The 24,382-nt window shown below is 43.7% G+C and overlaps 1 protein-coding gene across 1 annotated transcript; it reads right to left on the bottom strand.

The window, feature by feature from the left end:
- Nucleotides 1-7,417: 7,417 nt before the first annotated feature.
- On the bottom strand, nt 7,418-22,738 carry YWHAQ (tyrosine 3-monooxygenase/tryptophan 5-monooxygenase activation protein theta). Its single transcript, XM_056856139.1, has 6 exons — nt 22,705-22,738; nt 20,926-21,304; nt 10,430-10,553; nt 9,857-10,020; nt 8,828-8,923; nt 7,418-8,467 (listed from the first exon to the last, which is right to left on the bottom strand). The coding sequence occupies exons 2-6, from the start codon at nt 21,217-21,219 to the stop codon at nt 8,408-8,410; spliced, it is 738 nt and encodes a 245-aa protein (XP_056712117.1). The 5' UTR covers nt 21,220-21,304; nt 22,705-22,738; the 3' UTR covers nt 7,418-8,407.
- Nucleotides 22,739-24,382: the final 1,644 nt, after the last annotated feature.

The raw sequence follows: 24,382 nt of genomic DNA, 5'->3' as shown, positions 1-24,382 counted from the left end.
CTTGCTTAAATCTTAATCAGAAGAAAGCTGCATTGTGTCCAATAAGGTTACTTCCAGGTAAGTTTCCATGGGATTTCAGCCATAGTCTCACTTTCTCTCTACCTTGCCTTGGGGTTTATCCTTGTGCCTGTTAGTTAGTTGTGTGTCAGGGGGGAAAAATCTAGTAAAATATCTGTTGCACCTCTGTCCTAAAGGGGGGGGACTTTTGGGTAGGCCGTCAAAAACTTTGGACTGGCACCAAATACGGGTGGCAAAAGTATCTCTTGGCTGAGAAGGGATGAAATCCAGAAGGCAGTCACTATTGCTGTTTGTGTGGGTCTCCTACCTATTGGCCACTTTTCAAACCCAGTCAGATACCGTAGTTATTCCCTTTCTTTTGTTGGAAACGTTCTCTTCAGCTTTCTGAGGGGAAAAGCCACTGGTCCAAGATCACTATGCGCGTCTACAGCTGAACTACAAGTTCATTCCACCACTGACAACTTAAACGTTAGGAAACAAAGCACGAATTTATCTGGTAATGCTGATCTGAGACATTTGCAGGGGAAGCATCAGGCAGAAGCTCCAGTAACATGCTCTCCTGTTTGAGTGGGAGTTCATGGAGGAGGATGGGGGTAGAGGTAAGTTCTTGGCAGCGAGGTTCACCACAAAACCGGGGTGGGAGGGAACCAAGGAGCTTAAATTTGGATATAAACGCTATTAAATTGTATTAGATTTCAATTGCAGGCCAATGTAGTTGTTTCAGAGGTCTGAACATAAATTGGCTTTTATGGTACATACACTATTTTATTAACAAAATTATTATAATTTTTAAAATAGTCCAGGATTAATTTGCTTGAAGAGGAATTACTGTGTAATTGTATCCTTGCTTTAAAATCTGAGAAAATTAATGTCACTTCTTTTATTCCCTAAAGAGGGCCTTATATTATACACCATTTGAAGAATTGTGTCATTGTCCTAATTTGTCTTTACCTTTTACAAGGAAGAATTTTTAAATAAAGAACTCTGCAACTGATATATTCTTAAATGTATTGATAGGCTGCCTGCAATGTTTAGCATGCAAGATTCAAGCATACTTTAAGAGTCTGCCACATAATAGCAAAGAAATATTGTATTTACATTACTTTAGTTATACCCTGTGTTTCTTCCTAATGGGGAATTAAAGCAGCTTACGTTGTTCTCCTATTCTCTATTTTATCCTCACAACAACCCTGGAAAGTAGGTTAGGCTAAGAGTATGTGACTGGCCCAAGGTCACCTAGCAAGCTTCCCATGCAAAGTGGGAATTTGAACTCAATTCTCCCAAATTTTGAGTCTCCTAGATTCACTGGTGTACATTCAACTAAACCCTGGAACATGTTTACTTAAGTCCAGATCTGTGTTATCACTTCAGGTTGAAAGTGGACAGACAAAACAGAAAGGAAAGGGATAAAATTGGGAGCAGTCAATGTGGCAGAAGAACAAAAAAAAAAGAGGAGAAATTTTCCAAACTGTATTCAATTTGCTATATCAATTTTTAAATTTGTAAATTCCAGGCATGGCCATCTAAGTCAGAACTCATCAATATCAAATCAACAATGCTTACATAAATAATTAGACTCCTGTATGAAATCTCTTATTGCTGATTTCTCCAAGTGACTTAACTCAGACTGAATCAGGACAACACAGGGCCGAAATTATGGCTGTTGACAAGGCTTGGGAGCAGGAGTGGAGGTCTGCTATTCTATCAGCTTTAGAAGGGTCCAAGTTCCAATCTAGAATAGAGCTGTATGTGGGAGCATTCCTGGTGAAAATACTGACCCTTTTGAACTGCTGCCATTAATTCCTTTGCACCATCCAGTATTCTAGATACAGGGTGCTAAACATTCTACCCACTGCTTTTTTTCTCAAATCAAAACATACTAGAGTACAGTAACAACGTGCAAGCGATGTTTATTCCCCCCCCCCATTTTAGCACTTAACCTATAAGGCTACTGTTGCTTTACTCAGAATGTCTTTTATATTTCCAAGTAATAACAGCTCCACCTGTTGACAAACAACCATACAATTCCATTTTGCTATTGTGTACTCATGCATTTTAGCACTACCGCTACTTAACTATACCCTCTTTTCGTCTGTTTTGGCACAAGATTTCAGTGGTGGCACTTCACCTTTGGAAAGCTCTCTCCCTAGGCACACCTAGCACCTTGCTCTCCTTTAGGTACCAATCCTTGTGGGTTTTTAAAACACTCAGGCCATTTATGCAGGGTCAATTTTGATGCTCGCTCAAAGCTCTTTCTTTAGATGCAAGCTTTAAAATGCCTACTCAAGGTCCCGATGCAAAAGGAGAAATTCCACCCCCCTCACCTGCTCCTTTACTCCTTCATTTGCATAGTCATTGGCAATAGTTGTTTGCATAGCTAAGCCGTGTTTGTGATTTTTCATGGTTTCTTCAGTAAATGCCTTGGGTCGGAGGCAGAGCAAATACAAAAGGTCATGTTAAAGAGAAATGTGAAGCAGGTATGTGGTGATGTCTGGAATGACGGTTCAGCATGAAAAACTAAAAAAAATATGCGGGGCACTTCAGCCTGGAATGCGCTGCTAATTACCAAGCATAAATGGCCTCAGAGTGCATTCCTAAGGAGAGTTACTCCATTCTAAGCCCATTCATTTCAGTGAGCTTAGACTAGAGTAACTCTTCTAAGGAATGCACTGTCAGGCTTTCAGCAGAGGGATTCTAGCTTTTTAGCTGGGTTGTCTGCGACGTATGTATTTCGGTTGTTTTGTGCCTCATTGATTTTTTTAATGATTTTATTTCATTTTTTTGTGAACCACCTTGAGTAAGGCTCTGGAGAAATGGCATATAAGTTTGACAACTGTTACAACTACAGTGTAGATAATTCACAGTGGGTAGCCATGTTAGTCTTAGATATCTGAAGAAGTGAGATGTGGCTCACGAAAGCTCATACCCTACCAGAAAATATTTTTGTTAGTCTTTAAGGTGCTACTGGACTCTTGCCCTTTTCTACAACTACAGTGTAGTAGTTAAGAGCAGCTGACTGTAATCTAGAGAACTGGGTTCAATTCCTCGCACTTCCTCATGAAGCCTGCTGAGTGACCTTGGGCCAGTCACATTTCTCTCAGAACTCTCTCAGCCCACAGAGACAGGCAGTGGCAAGCTACCTCTGAACATTTCTTGCCTTGAAAATCCTACGGGGTCGCCATAACTCAGCTGTGACTTTATGGCACATAGAATCATAGTTGGAAGGGACCACCAGGGTCATCTAGTCCAACCTCCTGCACAATACAGGAAATTCACAACTACCTCCCCCCACACCCAGTGACCCCTACTCCACACACACATAATTTTGTTCATTGTTTCCTAAATACAGGTTGAGTATCCCTTATCCAAAAATCCGATATCCAAAATCCAAAACTTTTTGAACGCCCACAAAGGGTAATAAAATGTCACATGTGCAGGCTGGTCACACCAACAGCATGTTCTCCACAAGCATAAAATTAGTTAAAATATGGTATAAAATTAAATTCAGGCTATGTGTATAATATGTATATAAAACATAAATGAATTTTGTGTTTATACTTGGATCCTATCACCAAGATACCTCATTATGTATATGCAAATATTCCAAAATCCAAAACACTTCTGGTCCCAAGGATTTTAGATAAGGGATACTCAACCTGTATTTAAAAATCTACAGATGACACATCTGCTCCAACATGCTGGAGCCAGGGCTGTTCACTTCCACATGAAGACTACTCACCAACTAGCATACACAGCATGAATACCGTACACATGTGCATGATGCCCCACGTCACTACTAGTAGTCCTCCTTCCAACAAGAAGACAGCCAGCAGGGGGGAAGCTCATCAGATCCTGTTTTGTTCCTGGATCAGTGATATGCAGAAGGTCCCAGGTTCAATCCCTGGCATCTCCAGTTAAAGGGGCCAGGCAAGTAGGTGATGTGAACGACACCTGCCTGAGACCCTGGAGAGCCACTGCCAGACAGAGCAGACAATACTGACTTTGATGGACCAAGGGTCTGATTCAGTATAAGGCAGCTTCATGTGTCTTTAGCCTTTCCATATACATAGGACCTACCTTTTACACACGTAGGCAGCTCCCCCCCTCCATTTGTCACTGTAAACACTTCTCAGGAGGGCAAGGGTAACAGAGTGGGAGATGACCCACCTAGAACTTATATGTGATTCTTATTTTGGTGTTCAATGTACTCTGGTTGTTGGCTGTTAATTTTATTTGAAGACACCTTGGACCCTGCTTGGTGGGTAGAAGCATTTTAAAGCAAAAAGTAGTGATAAGACAACAAAGAAGCCAGAATTATGGCCTCACTAGTTTTCAGACATGGGCCATTGGTTGTATACCAACAGAGATGGGGACAGAAAACAAGCCAAACATCAGTTTGTGTATCATGCTGAGGAATAACCAAGCACAGGCTGATTCCTAGATTTCCTCTCCTCAAAAGCATTTCCCCAACCCAGCTATCCTCAACTGCTTATTTGCCTGGAGCTCCCATACCTGCAAGGGATCAGCTTTCTTGGGGAAGAATTTATGAGGATAGTTGTCATGTTCTGCACTGGAACAGTGAGATTCGAGTCCAGTAGCACCTTAGAGACCAACAATATTTTCCAGTATAGGCTTTTGAGTGTCAAAGCGATCTTTCCTCCCTTTGGGAAAAGTGCTCCACAGCTTAGGCATGTTTATGGAGACTTGGATATCTGATGGATAGATGGTGGACTGGGGAAAGAAAAGGCAAGTAAGAGCTTCCTTAGTGGAGCAGGGGGAACTTTGCATATGCACAACATTGGGGGATCGACTGGTGGGGAGATGATGGCCAGGCTGGGCAGGTAGGAGAGAGAAAAGGGAGAAGTTATGTAGGGGGAAAGGTGTTGCTCGATCTACTTGTGCTGCAAAATAACCTTATCTGCTACTGAATTATCTCACTTCCTAAGCTTGCTACACTTCAGCATACATACAAGGGGAGGCAGGAGGCATATAGCTCTTGCTCTGCACACACATGAACTAACAGCAAGTTAGAGCCAGCATGGTGTAGTAGTTGAGAGCTGTGGTTTGGAGCGGTAGACTCTGATCTGGAGAACCAGGTTTCATTCCCCACTCCTCCACATGAGCAGTGGACACTAATCTGGTGAACTGGATTTGTCTACCCACTCCTAAACGAAGCCAGCTGGGTGATCTTGGGCTAGTCACAGCTCTTACAGCTCTCTCAGCCTCACCTACCTCACAGGGTGTCTGTTGTGGGGAGGGGAAGGTGATTGTAAGGTTTGATTCTTCCTTTAAGTGGTAGAGAAAGTCAGCATATAAAAACCAACTCTTCTTCACAAAAGCTGCAAAGAAAGTTTGTGGAAGGACTTATACTCTGGTAAGTGGTGATCTACAGGTCCCACTACCTGGGTTGAAGAACATTGATCTAGATCACTGGTTCCCAACCTTTTTGATATATTGATCCACAAGTCCAAATTTACTTCGTACAGTGACCCATCCAGTTTTTGGGTGCCCTAGGAAAACTATGACCTTGGTACCCCATCGGTTGTAGCGTTCCGTTTTCTATAGTGCCCAACAAGATGTTTTTAAAGAAACCAACAAATGTTACACAAAGGGTGCAGCTACCTCCACTATGACCCCCAAGGAAGTGGTAGTTCACTTCTCATCTGCCAGCCGCGCTAGAGTTTGAGGTGTGAACAGCCTTGCTCAGCACACACACACAGCAGATAGAGGTGGGCTTGGAAAGCAGCGAAAAGGTTGGCGGCAAGGGGCTCGATGCAGTACATCTCCCACAGCAGGTGAGTGTGTGTTAAGTGCCGTCAAGTCGCTTCCGAGTCATGGCAACTCTGTGAATCAATGTCCTCCCAAACATCCTATCGTGAACAGCCTTGCTCAGCACACACACACAGCAGATAGAGGTGGGCTTGGAAAGCAGCGAAAAGGTTGGCGGCAAGGGGCTCGATGCAGTACATCTCCCACAGCAGGTGAGTGTGTGTTAAGTGCCGTCAAGTCGCTTCCGAGTCATGGCAACTCTGAATCAATGTCCTCCCAAACATCCTATCGTGAACAGCCTTGCTCAGCACACACACACAGCAGGTAGAGGGCAGCAAAGCAACATAAGGGGATGGGCAAGAGGTTGGGCTGCTGAAGGGCCAGCATCAAGACAACGCGCGCGCACACACACATCTGTCTTGTCTTCTGGTTTTTCCACAGCATGCTGAACAACTCCCTATCTATTCTCCAACCTTCCCCCTTCTTTCTGCCACTGCCATGAAATTACTAGTCGCCAGGTGGCTCCCCCCCATTATTGTCACAGACAGGGAAGGGGAGATGTGAGAAGTTGGCAAGGAGGAAAGAGAGAAAAGGATTTAAAGGGCAGGAACTGCAATTAGGCTCCCCTGCAAGCCACTTTGGGATCCCAACCCACAGGTTAGTAACACTGATCCATACGAGTGATGAAAGGCACTGGAAAAACTGTATACATGTAATTTCTTGCAAATGGTTAATATGATCCCAAAAAGCACTTATTTCTAGACACTCCAGGGCATGTGGCATACCTCAAGCCAGTTGGGCAGAATCAGTTCCAGTAGAAGTTTCACCATGCAAAACTGATGTCAGTCTGCCAATTCCTGAGCCCATTATTAGAATTCAGCTACTTCTTAAACCAATCCCGAGAAATTCTACACCGATGTTTCTCAAGAGAAAAACTACTATTGTAGGCAAAGTCTGAACATTTATTAGCTTCATCTGATTATAACTATAAGACTTTGCAACCAACCCCCAGAGGCAACTACACTTTGCAACGAATCCTAGTAATTTTCCCCTCACCATTTCTCAAGTTGTGGTTCAATCTTTAGACCAAACCATTGTTTTACAAATTCTGATTGTTCAGACTACATTTCAGTTTACATTGCCTTGGGAACTGAGACTTGTACACAGTACCTTTAAACACTTCACTCATGGTTTGACTGACATCCATTTTGCCTGTCTGTCCCCCATCGAGTCATCATGGCTTTCCTAAAAATATGCACTGCCTTTTTATAAAACTTTGTCAGTTGGGCCAGTAATGTATCCAGGAGCACCAATACTGAAAGACTCCTGAAGCAAAGAGCAGGGATAGGAATCTGAGAGGTTATACTATGCAAAATACAAACACTTCCAATTACCTGTATTAAAGCTTGGAATACTGAGTGCATCAGGCATATTTCTAGAGTATGCATGCCACATATTACAGTTTCCTCCCCCTTGCAGATCTGTTAATTTTCACTCCATGCAGTGCATCAAAGAGGTACACACGCTTGATGCAAGTATTGCAGACTTGAGAGTTGTTCAGCTATGGGAAAAGGCTACTTAAGAGATTTATTCCCAGAAGTAGCTGCATGCAGATGTTAAAAAGCAACAGTTTAGTGGTTTATAAAATGTAATTTTATTTAATGTTATTTTGTTACATAGGGCATTAACATTTTCACAAGGCTTTTTTGGGACTACAATCAATGATTAGCAACACACAATAGTGGTCCATCTATCTACGGAACAATCACTGGACGAACTCGACACCTTCATACATGTGCACAAACCTGCATGGAAAAGTTTTATACTTGGACATGTGAAATTCCCCCCCTCCCCCATTCCAGTGTAAAAGAAATGACATGCACTTTAGTCTGCCAAAAAGGCACTCCCTTGTATTCTGGCAGTAACATGCTGCTTCTAGTACATAATCAAGTGAATACCAGAACTACAAAGGCAGGAGTGTAAGTGATTTTTTTATTGGGAAGGGATAGCTGAACAGCAGCAACTGAAGAGTAAAAAAACAAAACAGAGTCCCTGTATTTAAACACTCAGTAGCGCCTGCTGTATACACGTATGGGAAAGCCACCATTTGCCCTGCTTCCCATTTGGCCCAATACTCCCCAATCCTACAGAAAGGAATACACAGTAGCATGTGACAGTCAAATCACTAAGTAACCCCCCTGCAGAATAAAAAAGGAATGTGGAGAACTGAACTGTGTTTAACACTCTTTAGTTGCGCCAACTATAGTTTCATGTCTTTACCATAATACAAACACAGTCACTCGCAGGAACTGGTTCAAATTTTTCTTTTTAAATACCAGGTAACTTTAGCCTGCTACATAAGTGTTTGGAAGTTACTTATGTTTATATGAAATTAAAGCCAGTATTAATACTTTTCTACAGCAGTAACCGCACACCAGGAAGGCCAGTACAAACAAATCAAGGAATGGAGTTTTCCCAAAGCTGCAGTGTGAAAAGACTATAAATTGATTTCCATACACATGGATGGGTTGTCTTTGCTATAGGAAATCCAAGTGGAGCTATAAGGAATGAGACGTGTAAAAAGGTTTCTTGAGAAGGGGAATGACACTCCATATGCAGTTTAGTTTTCTGCACCTTCTGCCGCATCACATTCTTCTCCTGCACTGTCTGATGTCCATAACTAGAAAGAAGAAAGCAGCAATATTAACTCCCAACTGATCTGTTCTTCTCGTGCAAGCCTTCCTTTGAAACTAAGTGTAGTGCCAAAGAAACAAAGCTGTTGAAGTTTTAACTAATGAATAAAAGACAGAAACCAGGGCAATAGGACAGCGGGTTAGTTCAGCACGTCACAACTCGCACTGCAGTCTCCACTTTAATAAAGAAAAAAATGTTCTTAGAATCAAGTTATTAGATCAGAAATAACATCTAAACCTTACAAGAATAACACCCCCCCATCCCCGTATCCCATAACCTTTCCAAAGAGACCAGTCCCACATGATTTGAGACCAAGCACACAGTTACTATCGGGAGGGCAACTTACTGTGAGGTTGTCTCTAAGCAACTGCATGATGAGAGTGCTGTCTTTGTATGAGTCTTCATTCAGTGTATCAAGTTCTGCAATGGCTTCATCAAAAGCCTAGAAAAAATTAAAATCGAAGTGAAAACCCCTGTTACACATTCACTGTCTCGATAAAGGTATTTTAAAAGCAAAGCAGCACCACATGAAATAAAGTTTTAAAAGTTTAGGATGCTTTTTCATTCCTGGAAATCACCTCTATAGGATGAAGATTTTCAATTATTTGCACAGCTGACTGCACAAAACCTATTCTGGAAATAGCACCATGTAGTCATTCAACACTTTCCGGTATACAGCTATAGTTTTCCAAGTACATATCTCTTTGTTCTGGTATTTAGGTGTGGGGGCAGACATCTGTATGTTTGATCCAATCTACTTGAAACTTGGGAATCTTTCTTGGATAGGTAGACTAAATTTCCTGCAACTGTGGTGTCATTTCCTTGAAAAAGAACCACTTCAGCCCCTTGGGAAGATTCCCCCATAGGGAATAATGAACTCAAAACAATTCAGAATTTAAAAAAAAAAAAACCAAATCTGAATAACAAAACAATATTGGGGGACCCAAATAGCCCAAGATACAGTATTTACATCCTTCCCAAAATCTGAAAAATACCATTCCTCCCCCCCCCCCCGTGCACATCCCTACATGTGGCTATATTCTATAAGGTCAGGAAAAGACTATAGTAGCACACACAGCCCAATCCTAGCCATTTTTACTCAAGAGCCAAGTTTAACCATATTCAACAGGGCATACTTCTAGATTATGCCTAGGATGGACTCTCCATTAAATACACAGCCTTCTCATTTGTTATACAAGTGAGGTTCTCATCCATAACTACACTGTTAAGATTATTCACACATTAGCAGAGCATAGCATGCCATAAGGGAAAGTACAGTGCACAATACTAGAAGTAAACTCACCAACACAATATATACAAAAGAGATGTTCACTTGCTCAAACTGGGTTTCTTACACATGAAATAGTCAACTTACTGTCTTCGCCAATGTACAGGCCAGCTCCGGGTTGTTAAGGATCTCATAGTAAAATACAGAAAAGTTAAGCGCTAGACCCAAACGAATAGGATGTGTGGGTTGCATCTCTTTCTTGCTGATATCGAATGCCTCCTGATAAGCCGCCTGTGAGTTTTCTATTGTTTCTATGAAACAAGAGGTAAACAGCAGTAAATATGAAGGAAAATAAGCCAAGGAGCCAGACAAGACTCATCACCATTATCTCATGCATGCGTAAAGTTCCGTCGAGTTGCAGCTGACTCATGGCGACTCCCTAGGGTTTTCAAGAAACGTTCAGAGGTGGTTTGCCATTGCTTGCTTCTGTGTGGGCTGAGAGAGTTCTGAGAGAACTGTGACTGGCCCAAGGTCACTCAGCAAAAGGAGTGCCGAATTGAACCTGGTTCTCCAGATTAGAGTCCCACCACTCTTAACCACTACACCATGCAGGCTCTCACCATTATCTTAAGGGATACAAAATACAGTTGTCCTTTTATGGGTTCTTGTTACAGATTTGACTTCAGTAATAGCTAGAACTTTAGTGAATAAGGTACTCACGTTTTCTGTCATCTCCACTTGCAACTTCTGCAAGGTATCGGAAGTAGTCTCCCTTCATCTTCAGATAAAATACCTTGCTCTCTGGGTTAGTTGCATTGGCTATTAAATATTTATCCAGCAGCTCCTAGCAAAACAAAACCAGTATGCAAAAGCCTGTTTAGCTGCTGCAATGCAGTTGGGCAGAAACAAGGAATTTTGTCATACTAATCAGGTCTATGTTCAGAGATATTGTCAGGTATAAGACAATAAGGAAACAGAATGGAACTTTGCCTTCCAAAATCAGTGACAAGAAGAATAAGATTTCATGTATAGCAAGCAGTATGGAAAGAAAGAGCAAGGACATTTGTGTTATGGCCAAATTCCTTCTCAGCCCTCAACAGTAGGCAGTTACAAATATGAGGCAACTCTCCTCACAGCTGCTAAGAAAGCACTGAGCAAACATGTGTCACCATGCCATCCCCTCATTATGCAATGCTCAGATCAATAAGAAGCTCTTAAGTCAGGGGGGAAAACCCCTCTACCTAACAGGGAAAAAATGCACTGTTCAAACACAGTCCAACCATCTTGCTAATTCATACAACTATTCTAATTGCTCTTTTCACAATTTCTATTTTGACTTACATCTTCTTTTAACTCTGACAAGACTGAGGTGATCTTAACGCAGCCACATTTTTACTACTTCAAATGCCCTGCTTAAAGAGCTAAACGTCCTCCCTTGTGACTACCAACTTAGTCACTGGCAATCTGGTGATGTCTGTGGCCCAAGACATCTCCCATCACAGTCCCACAGTGCTCCATTATTAGTTGCTTAATTAGATTTCTTGCCATTCCTCAGTAAAAGCAATTTCTTACAACTCTGTTCACCATGCTGAAAACCTCAAGTGATTTTAGTAACCATTTTCATATTGTCTTGTAACTTAATACATATATACGAATCTGATTTACTTCTGTAAATAAGTATGTGAATGATAGGAGACCTACGAACCTATTGTTGGAAGTATTTTATCTCGTCCAACTTAACAACACATCCTACCTGATCATATTATACAGCAACACTCCACATTCCTTCTGCCCAGGCTCTCTCTTCGGCACACAAGCCTGCCTTGTACTTCTCAGCGGCAGTAGTACTATGGTCCAATTCAAACACTTGCCTCAAACACATATAGTCACCACTACCGTTGAGTAACTGCTGGTATCTAACTATGTACTCTTTTGTCTAATGTCTGGTCTCATCACCAAGTCAGTACTTTGTATTGCAGATATACAAATACCTACTTCCCTTTTAGTCCCTTCATTCAGGCCACCTTTGCTACCCAGACATCTACCATGGGCAGCCATGATTTCACTAGCTATACGTAGCCTTTCCCACATTCTCTTTTTCCTCATCTTAAAGTTCCTGTTTCTTTGGTGTGTTTTTTTAACTTCCGCATGTGTTTTACTCCATCTAGTGGTCAATTCAATATAGCAGAAGATTAAAAGTGGCTCATTTCCCTGCTGATTTAAGCAGCAGCTTTCTACTCTTGATAAAATCAGGTGTGATATCGAATTGACCACTAGAGGGAGCAGAACATGTGCAGAACTTAACACTGATGAAACAGAACTTGGAGACAAAGAAAAAGAGAATGCAGAAAAGCCCTATGTTAAGGATACCCAGGTATTGTCAAGTCTAGACACAGAAGTCCTCTTCAGTCTACACTTTGAGCCTCAGTGAGAAAAGCAGGCTATATAGTAAATATTTTCAGAATAGATTCTCAACACACATATTTAAAAGAGCTATTTTCTCCAATAGCCTTATGTGTAAAGAATTTTTGCTTCATTTGCAATGTTTTACAGGTTAAGTTTTAAAGTGTTAAACTTGGTATGTAAAGAACATTTGGTTATGAATCTGTATCAAGACTGCTACTATAAAAAGTGTAAGAGGAGCAAGAAACCAGCCCTGATGGCAGAAAGGTGGGCTTAGAAATAATGTAAATAAAGAGTAACTATGCTCGCAAATTTGTTTTTAAAACTTCCAGGGGAAAGCTGCTGTCCTGTCTTAAGAAGCCATTTGTTTGACCAAAAGAGGCAGAAGTTTCTTGGGTACAGTAAAACCATGGGCACTTCCAACACAAACATAGTTTGACTCAGTTGCATTTAACATTCTCTCTCACCTTTTCTTTGTAAGTTAACTAAACATTTTTTCTGTGTGGTTGTTCCTGTCCACAAAGGGGTCAGGTAGTTTACTATTAAGTAATGACAAGCACGGTATCCACAAGGACTTGCAGGGAGCATCTCATTCACATCCCTGTATTCCCTCCCTGTCAACCCCCATATAGCCTTTTCCTGCTTATTTTGTTATTTACTTCATTTGTACTCTGGCCTCTCTCTCCAATGGAGCCCCAGAGAGGCTTACATCTTCCCAGAGAGGCTTACATTTTCTAAGAGCGCAATCCGGAAGGAAGGGGGAAGCAAAAAAACAACCACCCTTTTTAGCCATTAAAAAAGGGGGGAAATGCCCCATAGTGAACAGCGAGGCTGTGTCATCACAAAAGGTGGTGCCGCCACTTAAGGGTCGTTCCTGAGGCAAAAGGGCTGTGGAAGCTACCTAAAGGCAGCTCCACCCCCGGGAAGGCCCCCCTTCAGGAATGGGCTGCCCATGTACATGCTTTAACTCACTGTACTAAACCAAAACCAATGCAAATTAGTACCATGACCTCTTGGGTTTTCCTGCAGGTACCCATGATATGATTCATCACCTTGCTAACACAAACCACTATTGAATATCAGATTCCAAACTGTACTGCTCTGACCAAGCAGGACATACAACTTAATCATAATTATGTACACCTGAAATTATTCTGATTTAGCCAGTCACAGAGGGCACAAGAATACACACTGAAAACCTTGTTCAGCCTCTTCCCCATCTTCTGAGATTAATAGGCTTTGCTCACATGTCTACAATATCTTTTAAAGATGAAAAATCATGTCAAGAAGCTGAAATCTACATTAACACTTGTGCACATTCTGCAATCCTGCAGGATCATAGTATATGCACATCCCTGTTTGACACACTGTATTTAAACCTTTAAAGCGGGATGCTTTATATGGTGGATCCACTGGAAAGTTCATGGAAGCAGCTGGCAGAGTGATCGTTCCCCGCCTTCCCCAAGCAGCCTGCCCTTCTGAAAAGCCTGAGTGTACTACAATATAGGACACTGCAGCAACATGGGAGAAACCAAGTAAAATCACTTCCTCTTCCTTCTGCAAGTGGCTTGTATCAGCTGAGCACACCATTTTAACTCAACTCCTGCTTGTCATGTTGTGCGCTTTCTCTGAGGTGCTCTGACCCTCAGAGGATTTTCACAGCAAACAGCAGCAGCCTGCTCAGGGGAGATGGGGAAAGATCCACTCAGTCACCTCCTTCTGTCAGCTTTTCTGTTTGACTCAACTCTTCATTTGGAACATAACTAATGCTAGATCCTCAAGTTATCACTATTGAACCTAGTCCAATTTAGCTTGGACCATTTGGACTTGTGTCTACTAGTAAACCATTGCCTTACAGCATAACCTTGGTAGAACCATACTTTCAGACTAACCTGTGTCAGATATGTGGCAGTGATCAAATGGAATAATCTGCCACACAAAGAGCTAATCGAGGTTCAGATAAACACTAAAACACAAAAAGTAGATTGTGAATGCTTATATGTTTATTCTGGTAAAAGCTGATCAACCCCAGGGAAATGGCAAAATAAACCCTTGACTTTCTGTGAGAATGATCTAGCATTGCTTGGGCATGAAAAGGTATAAGGTATTAGAAGTAGACTAAATCCAGAAGATTTAAAACAAACAGGTACTGAAATGTCTCATTGTGCTGTGAGCACCAATGTTAATCCAAGTTCACATGCCAGCTTCATTGGAGAGGAGGCTTCTATTATCTTTGTCTACTACTAGTCAGTCATTATAGCTATATGATTAGCATGAAAACTTGACACACACCCTAGCTTCTAGACCTGACAAGACAGGTACTCCCGTGCACTGGTAAATAGTGTAGCTGTAGTGCCAAAGCTAATTCTATCATGACCAGAACAGTGCAGCATCATGTAACAAAGTGTTGGATTAAGATCTGGGAAACCTGGGTTCAAACTGTCACACTGCCATGAAGCTCACTCAGTAACCTTAACTCTAAGCTTGAACCAACTCACAGTTAGTTGAGAATACATAGGGAAGGGAGAACCATGCATACTAGTCTTAGCTCCTTGGAGGAAGAGCAAATAAAAATGTGGTAAAATTAAATGCTCCCAATAACTTTAGCCATACGTGTATTAAGCAGTCGCTTCTGTCCCTTTATGTGTTTGAAAAAACTAAATATACCCTCCCCCAAAGGGATATGAAGGCTGGCTAATGATTTGCCAAAAGGTTTGTCTAGTCTACTAGACACCAGATTCTTCATATCAAAGAACCACAGTAATACTAGACAGAAAGCTACCCACCCAGCAATAACTAGGATCAAATGCAGTGTGCTCTGTCCAAACCTCAGTCATTTTCTGCCTGGCTCTCCCATTCCTTAAAAGCTGCTCTTGAAGGTCAGGTGACTACAGTTGTACCCAACAGTGTAAGATACTACAGCTGAAAAAAGTTACAGTTCCGCATTTCCTGGTGAATGTGCTTTTTATTCATGCATTGTTTTACAGCAGTTGATTAGTTTAACTCAAGTTAAGCTAATATATTCCTCCTAAACTTCACCCACATCTGCAAATTGCTCAGCACAGACACTCAGCTGCTCTAAAGCAAAGTCTATAATACAACATCACTGCACCAAGTACCATTCTATTATGTCATCTGAAACAGTTAAAGGGCAGCAACATATTTAAAATGTCTACCCATTTTGAATACTGTCAACTTACCAAAATGTTAAGCTTCACTCTTTAGTCTGGAAATTCCTGACTGGGTTTTTGTATTTGATTTTTCCACACAGGTTTATTAGGAACAAATGCAACACACTGGATTGGATCCTGTAAACCATGACTAGTTCCTCTTTCCCCCACCTTACCCTCTTCTCTGACTGCCAAAAAGCTGGCGCTGGAGGCTGTTGGGGGAGCCTCTTGGACAAAATATTGTGAGGGAGAATGGGGCAAAAACACCTACACAAAATTGTTGGCAAAAGAGGGAGCTGGGAGGAGGAAGGCCACCATGAAAATGGGGAATATAGCAAAATTGCTTCCAAGGCATTTTGTCTAAGGCTCACCCGACCCCAAGCATCAGGTGTTTCATGGTCAAAGGGAGAAAGAAGACTAGAAAGATCCATGTGCACCTTCTACTACAGCTTCTGAGACCAAACCCAATTTGGAGCCTACATAAACAGCTATTCCTGCTTGTTTTAATTATTACAGAATCTTATCAAAAAAGTAACTTCCTCCTTCCACTGGTAGTAGACAGTACCATCCAGTTGCAGCTGACTTACAGTGACCCCTTAGGTTTTCAAGGCAAGAGACTAACAAAGGTGGCTTGCCATTACCTGCTTCTGTGTAGCAACCCTAGACTTCTTTAATGGTTTCCCATCCAAATACTAACTAGGGCTGACCCTGCTTATCTTCTGAGATCTGATGAGATCAGGCTAGCCTGAGCCATCCAGGTCAGGGCACTTATTGGGCACTAAACTAAAAAAGGCCACTTCCATGTATTGTTTCAAATACACAGCAAAGAGGTAAAAAATATAGCATTAACATTTGGGAATTCAGCAGATTCTGAAAAGCCATAGAAACCTCCTTGGACTACCCCAACTGCTTTTATCCAAAAACGTCAGTTCCCTGCCATCCAAAAAGGAGCCATGGTCCAGTGGCAGACCACACATTTCAATTTCTGGCATTGACAGTTGAAGGATTTTAGGCGCTGGCTGCAGGGAATGACATTCCTTTGCCCAAGACTGTGGAAACCCATTACCAAAGCAGACAAATACCAAGCAAGATAGACCAATGGATTTTGTATATAGCCACTTTAAGCATTTATCTGATTATAGTGAAGTCTGATCATATCCCCAAGCTTGAACTATCTTGGAACAAAACATTACTCTCAAACCAAATATAGGCCTAATGCGTCATCTAGCTTACATGCAGAATCCATGGCTTCTAGCCCATTAAGGCAGCTGAATTTAGACCTTGATATAAACCTTTTAAACAAGCACGGCAAGAAATATTTTACTACAAACATTCAGCAGAATACAGAAGACAAAGATCTAGTATTACTACAAGCTTGACCATAATATGACCATCATTAAGTCCAACTTATTTCAGAAAGAGAACTTGAAGCATATACAAAAATAACTTGATTTGGAATTTACTTAACTACATGCTGCTTCAGGTAAAAAATGTCTGCTTTCTTTGTCCCCCCCTCTTTTCAATAGACTACTGCTTTCATTATCAAGTTCCAGAAGACTCTATACTGCTATCTCTAGATCAGTGATGGCAAACCTTTTAGAGACCGAGTGCCCAAACTGCAACCCAAAACCCACTTATTTATGGCAAAGTGCCAGCTCGGCAATTTAACCTGAATACTGAGGTTTCCTCCCAGCTGGGCGGCGGGGATTCTAGGGAAGGGGGGCGGGTTACTCCCAGCTGGGCGGTGGGGAGTCCAGGGAAGGAAGGGCTTTGAACGGTTCAGAGCCGTGCAAAGCCCCCACCGCCAGGTAAGGCAGACAATGGCTGCTCAACTTACCCGCACGTGCCCACAGAGAGGGCTCGGCGTGCCAAGTCCGGCACTCGTGCCATAGGTTCGCCAACATGGCTCTAGATAGTCCTTAAGACCCAGGGACAAGCACAGCACACAAGTCAGGGAGCTTATTTATTCACAAACAGGTAATATCCTAAATTCAGTTTCTGAGACTGGCATGCAGATACCGCCACTCAATTAAGCAAGTACCCTGTAACACCAGCAGCAGTTTTTCGTAAGCTGTTCTTGCAACCCAGATTATTAATTAGAATTTTATTTTTAAACAGTTTGGAGATTCACTGGATGAAGGGTATGCCTGAATGTAGTTTCTTGAATACCAACAGCAAGTAGCCAAGTATGTCTTGCCACCCTAGTGACTAGAAAGTAGCATTAAGACCATGAGCATCCTCAAATGATGTCAGCAAAGGCAAATAGGGCTACTGACCAGATGCCAGGGCAACAGGAATGAAGTCAAGAAAGGCTGGGATACCCCACAAGGGTCATCTGCCTACCACTTCATTGCCTTCACTGATATCCCCTCGGTGAGTTTGGCTACCATTGCTGACTTGTGACGGGGGAAGCAAAGCAGGAAGGAGCACTAGCTGGGCAGTCTCCATACAAATGACCAGGGCTGATGCAGAACAAAAATGGAAGAGAGGTTGGGGGGAGGGTTGAAATTCCTAAGGTTTCCCATCATGCCTTTCCCTTAGTGAAGGTAAAAATACAGGAAGCTTCCTCCTTTTTTCCCCTCATGTAATGACATGGTTGTCTTCAACTTCTCTCCTCCTTCCAATAATATCCCTGTTTTTTTCACCCCTTTCTCTTAAGACTTTTTTTTCTCCCGCCACCACTTGTACTTTCCTGGTTTGCCTCACAACTTCCTTATTTGTTTAATTTGCCTGTCTTCTGGATTACCCCTTCCTCCATCTGAAAGCTTCCGATTTTCATTCTCCAAGTCTTAGCTCAGTTTTTCAACACCAACTTTGCTTCTCACCCTTCTCATTTAAAAAACCCCCAACATTTTCCATTGCACTGAAGGGCAGCTCATCTGGATCTGTCTCTCTTCATACCCTACCCATTTAAAGCAGCTTCTGGTTCTAGCTTTTTGTGTTTTCACCCTAATATCCTTCTCCCTCCTCCTTGTCCGAGAAAGTCTTGTTTTTTATCTGCCCCTTTGGAGGGATCTCTTTCCACCCACCTCATAATCAAAGAAAACTTTGGATCTATTTCTATTGCGCCTTTCATTCAAGGACCATGGAGTGGCTTACATGGCTCTCTCTTTTATATTAAAAAAACAGGGAGGTCAGGAGAGAATTTTTGGCCTATGGTTCATAAAGCTTCATGGCCGAGTGTCTCCTAATCTAACACTAACACATTAAACCCACACAGGACCACCACCTACATCATGAAGTTTACAGCTGGCATTCTCTTCATCAAAACATAATGGGAAATCCACACACACACTCAAACAGTATGTATCTGAAAGGAAGGGAATTTCCTTAATTTCTGATGCTCTCACACCCAATGCTTTTTTTTGGGAGGGGGGGGGTCTATCCCTACCTTCCATCCCTTGTGTCTTTCAATTTGAGGGTGGCTTTCCATCACTCCTGAGACTCTGGGACAGAGGGAGGTGACCCTATTACGTGATTTTGTGCTCTTTCCCAATACAACAAAATGATCATCTCACCCTCTATTCAGTATAAGGTCCAATTAGTTTCAAAATTTATAATTAAAGGGTAGTACTGTGGTTTAGGCTTCATAATTGGATAAAAGGACATTTGGCAGGTTCCAACCCTTGCCACAGTTTGTGGTCCCTTGACTTTATAAAATGGGCAGCACAGGGTCCTGAAGAAAAACAAATTATTTCTTAACAATTGTAGTAGGACAATGGTGACAAAATATCCCTTGATTTTTAAGTGTTAATCACGACTATCTCACCCCAACACGTTTCTGAATTTGTAGAACTGCTGGTATGCAATAAGGATGACTGTGCAAGTCACATTGGCTGGGAGCCAGAAGACTACTTTAGGCACGCTTGGTGGGTTTTTTTTAGCACTGTCCTTTGAACTACCCTCATGCCATTTCAGAGTTTTTAAACATTCTAAGTTTTTTTTTTAAGTCTGCTATGCGTTATAACAAACCTCTGATAACAGACATGCCTAGAATTCCCTATCATGGTATATGGAACAGACATGCCTAGAATTCCCTTTCATGGTATATGGAACTAATTCACAAAGTGAATATTTGTATTGTGAAAACATAAGCGTTGTTACAAAACTGAATTTGCATTTTCAATTGTCCTATGAGCCTGTTCAGCACTGAAGTATGTTTGCTTTGTTCCATGGGCAAGCAAATTAAAAGGAGATAACTGCAGATATGCTGGGCATGTTGGCAGCTAAGGTTTAGGTGGCATACTGGAAAATGGATCACGCTTTAAAAGAACTGAACACAGAATTCTGACCACTGTAACTTAGGTGTGGATATACAGATTCAAGTGCCATTTCAAACAACACTTGATAAGAGCCAAGAGACTTGACTCATCAAGTTAAATGTATCAAAGCTAAACGTTTGGAACATGTTGATAGTAATATTTTTGATAAAAAGGCACAAAAACATACTATTGCAACATTCTATTGCAACTGTTAACATCCATCAGTTAAGTTTTAAAAAGAGATTAAAATCACAAAGTATCTGCCTGCTGGTTTGGAAAGCGTGGGCAGTTTGTGCCTGTTTCTTCACTTCCCTCTGGGCCTCTTGGTGGTTGCACATCTAGTAGGCAATGTCAAGCCAATGCCAGGACCCATACGAGCAGTGCACAGGAACAACAGGCCAGGGCAGATCTCACAAGAGAGGGCTACAGACAGCAGTTTCTCTCCTGATCAAACTCCATGAACTTTTCCTGCTTTAGTGAATTTAATATACAGATTTGTCTAGTTGCTTCAACATGCCAAGAACAGGAACAGGCCTAGCTTGCTGAAGGATACATAGTCCTGGTCAGGTATGACAAGTTCACTCCCCCCGCCCCAATATATTTACATATACACAAAGCAGTATGTTATGGGATTATATAGCGAATCACTATTGGAGAATACCTTCATGATTCAACACTTATTTTCTTTGATAGGGACCATCCGCTTTAAAATAGCCCTCTAATAACTATTGGCAACTTGCTTCCCTAGTTTAGTCCAGTTGTTATTTTAATTTTTTAAACTTACAACAGTGACATCCAGTCAGAGTGGGGTAGTGGCTAGTGTTGGACTAGGACCAATATTCAAATCCTCATTCTGCCTTGAACCCATGAAGCTGCCTTATACTGAACAGACCCTTGGTCCATCCAAAACAGTATTGTCTACTCAGACTGGCAGCGGCTCTCCAGGGTCTCAGGCAGAGGTCTTTCACATCACCTACTTGCCTAGTCCTTTTAACTGGAGATGCTGGGGATTGAACCTGGGACCTTCTGCATGCCAAGCAGAGGCTCTACCAACTGAGCCACAGCCCCTCCCCTCCAAACAGAAGTTCACTGGGTGATGTTTGGATAGTCATAATCTCTCATCCTAACCTATCTCACAGGGTTGTTGTGAGGATAAAACTGATTTTAAAAAAATAACTTCAGCCGTTCTGCGTTCCCATTGGGAAGAAAAGCAGCTTATAAATGAAGTAAACATCTCAAACTCAAAGCAGCTTAACAATGCAACACTTTCTTGCTTCTGTCAAGGTCTCTTAGAATGATAGTCACCCTTCTCCTAGACCTCAGCATTCAGTAGTAATCATTCATACACAAAAATAAAACCAGAATGTACTCGCCAACTTACCAGAACGGTAGTGCAGATGGACTTAAGTTCAGACTCCACTTTCTCTCGGTAGTCTTTGACAAGTTGCATCTTCTTATCGTTGCCATCAGTTTTCTGCTCGATGCTAGAAATCACCCGCCAAGCAGAGCGCCGCCCCCCTACAACATTTTTGTAGGCCACAGAAAGCAGATTGCGTTCTTCATTGGATAACTCAGCACCTTGCTCCGTCACTGCCTTCATGCAGGTAGCCATATCATCGTAGCGCTCTGCCTGCTCGGCTAGCTTGGCTTTCTGGATCATCTCGGTCTTTTCCATGTTGGCTGGCAGTGGTATAAGCAGCAAGGCAACTTACGAAGGAAGAAGAGAAGCGCTTTCACAGGACTAGAAGGCACCTCAAAACCTGCAACAGCAGAGATGGACATTTTGAAGCCTACACATTCTCTAGCCGGGCTGTAAAGAGTTATACCCTGCAAAAGTCCCAGCCCCTGACGGAGGACTTACAAGGGAGGTGGTTAACTTAAAGCCACTGAAGTAGACAAAAATCACTTATAGGCTCCCCAAACTCCAAGCAGCCAAATTATACCTTAAAGCGCCGTCTGCCCATATAAAGCAAAGCAGCACAATCTGCACTGGAAGAAGCAACATCAGGTTGCGGAGAAAAGCATTTCTCTGCAATAAGGGGGTGGTTGAGAACCTGCTACCAACTCAGGGAAGCCTTGTGGCTAAAGCTCAAGGCTTCCCAAGGCAACAGCATTCCCCCAGCTGTAGAATTTCAGCAGCAACTATAAAAAGGCCTTACAAACAAGCTCCTTGACGATTAAAATGTGTGTGTAAAGTGCCTTCAAGTCGCAGCCGACTTATGGCGACCCCTTTTGGGGGGTTTTCGCGGCAAGAGACTAACAGGGGGTTTGCCAGTGCCTCCCTCTGCACAGCAACCCTGGACTTCCTTGGTGGTCTCCCATCCAAACACTAACCAGGGCTGACCCTGCTTAGCTTCTGAGATCTGCCGAGATCAGGCTAGCCTGGGCCATCCATAAAAATATGTAGGGGAGGGGAAACCCCATAGATTTATTTCTCGAAGTGAGGGACACGTGCTTTAAAAAAAAAAAAGCGAAAAAAGGTGAGCTGGGTCGTGTGAACGGGGGCCCAGGCAGGCGAGACTCGCGGAACAGGATGGGGAGGAGGAGAAAAGAGCGGCGGAGGCGAGAGCGGCCCGGTGGAGGGCGGGGGACTCGCTTGGGCGAAGGAATGCCTGGTAGGCGGAGCGGAAGGGAGAGAAGGGTGGGGGATGGGAGGCAAGATTCTCGCTTGCGGGTGTGGGGGGGGCAAATTTAGACTGAACGTGGGGACGGGGGAGGAAAGGGGGCCGCTTTCTCTGAAGAAAAGAAGGGTGGAGAAAGGGAATAAAAGAAACGCACCCCCCCTATGGCGCCTCCCCCCCGGAAAGCAGACTCCCCCTCCCCCCCCCGCCGCCCTCACACTGAAAAGGGAGCCGCCTTTGTCCCCGGAGGCGGGACCAAAGCCAGACGCGGCACAGCAAAGGCTGCCGTTGGAAGAAACGTTACGGGCCGGGCCGGAAATGGCGGGGCCGCCGCCCGCCCGCCGCTTATTCCCGGCAGCGAGGGAAAGATTGGAGTGGAGGTGGTGAGGGGGGGTGCCTATGCTCCCAACTCGGCGCCACCTTCACAAAATGGACGCCGCCGCGGCGCCGCCTGGGCAGGGAGCCTCGCTTTTCTCTCCCTTCCCCCCACCCCCCAAGACGCGCTTCTCCCCCTCCTCCCTCCTCCTCGCCTCGCTTACCTGGGTCCGCTGGCGCTAGGCCGGGCCGGCGGTCAACTGCCGCTCGCTCCGCTCTGGGGCTGGGTCAAGAGAGTGGGGAGGGGGGGAGGGAGAGGAGGAGAGAGAGAGAGAGGAGAAAAAAGGAGCGCGTGCGAGAGGGGGGAAGAAGCCGCTCCCGTCTCCAGCGAGAGAGAGAGAGCGCGAGACACACGGCGCTACCCAAAGGGCGTTGGCACAGGCCACCCCCCACCCACCCCATGCACCGCCAGGCCCCGCTCTCGCGCGCCTCGGCCTATCCGGGAGCCGTCCCCGCGCTCCGGTCCCGCCCCCGGGCGCGACGCGGCCAATCCGGCCCTTGCGCGCCGCCGCGAAAGTGGGCAGAGTCCCGGCCACAAGCTCGGTTGGCCCGTGGGCTGCTGCGGCTAGGGCCACGGGGTTTCCTCCAATTAGATCCAGGGTGAGCTGACGTCACTGTCGCCATGGCGATGCTGCTACAACCCCCCCACCGCACACACACCCCAAGAAACCCTCGTCTTTCCTAACTCGCCTCTCTTTCTTTCGCTTGGCGGTGCTGCTGCGGCGGAGGGAGGGAGGGAGGCAGGCTGTGGGTTGTTGTGGTGTGCTTTAGTGTTCTTTTAAATTCTCCTTCTGCCCTAGGATAGAAGGTCACAGTCTTGGACGAAATGTATGCCTTAGATAAAGGGTTGCAGAGGCCGGGTGCTGGGGTGTGTGCGCATTGGTGCATACGCCTAGGTGGGGAGGGGGACTTCAGTGTTTGATACAGTGTCTCGCACGCAAATAATGCAAAACGTATTAACTAATAAAATTGACGCCCCCCCCCAAAAAAGAGCAGCAAAACTGAGCTCTGACATAGAACAATCCCCATGGGGGAGGGGGAGGCTGCTACTTTCCCAGCACCACTTTCTGGAAAACTGCTCTTTAGAGAAGAGCAGAAACAATTCGGTTGTAAGGTATTGCTCTCTTTGTAAGCTGCTTTGAACGTAAACGTAGCCCTGCTGCATCCAAACAATGGTTCACGTAGTCCAGCAGGGATGTACTAAAACGAATGACAGGTCAGCCCCTTGGAAGCAATGGGAGAGGCTGCACAGCCCATTGAAGATAATGGGAGAAGAGAGTGTTGGTTGACTTGCATTGACTCCATTGAAAGACATTACAGCACAAAAACGGTTGCAAAGAAAACGTGGAATGGATTTCCCAGTAAGGTTTCTAAACCTCTCCAGCATCCTGTTTCCAACAGAGGCTGGTCAGATACCACATAAAGCCCACAAGCCCGACCTAAGACACCAACTTTGTCTGCTGACTGCTCCCCAGCATCCTTCCATCTACCAGTTCCATGGATAAATGAATAAGAAATATTTTAAACAACTAAAAACCATTACAAGGCAGTGCCCTAAAATCCCAATCTCTTGATGGGAGTCCAGAAGGATATCACAGTTTACGGGCGTATGGAAGCAACTGCCTCCATTTGTACCAGTTTTATTCTGCCTTCCCTCCAAGTACATGGTTGTACATGGAGGAAGTACATGGTTCTCCCCTCCCCATTTTATTTGTACTACAACCTTGTGAGGTACGTTAGGCTGAGAGAGGGTGATTGGCCCAAAGTCACCCATTCGTCTTCATAGCAGTGTGATATGATATGATACTGAAAATCAAGAAATGGGATAATTTTTGGCATAAC

This window comes from Euleptes europaea, chromosome 10, assembly GCF_029931775.1.
Source record: "Euleptes europaea isolate rEulEur1 chromosome 10, rEulEur1.hap1, whole genome shotgun sequence".
Classification (NCBI taxonomy): Eukaryota; Metazoa; Chordata; class Lepidosauria; order Squamata; family Sphaerodactylidae; genus Euleptes; species Euleptes europaea.
The sequence above is the reverse complement of the archived record's forward strand: the minus strand, read 5'-3'. Positions and strand labels throughout refer to the sequence as shown.

Coding starts and splice junctions, on each gene's coding strand:
- YWHAQ (XM_056856139.1), bottom strand. CDS start 21,219: ATGGAAAAGACCGAGATGATCCAGAAAGCCAAGCTAGCCGAGCAGGCA. Junction 10,554..20,925: donor CCATCTGCACTACCGTTCTG/GTAAGTTGGCGA, acceptor TTGTTTTGCTAG/GAGCTGCTGGATAAATATTT. Junction 10,021..10,429: donor AAGTGGAGATGACAGAAAAC/GTGAGTACCTTA, acceptor CTTGTTTCATAG/AAACAATAGAAAACTCACAG.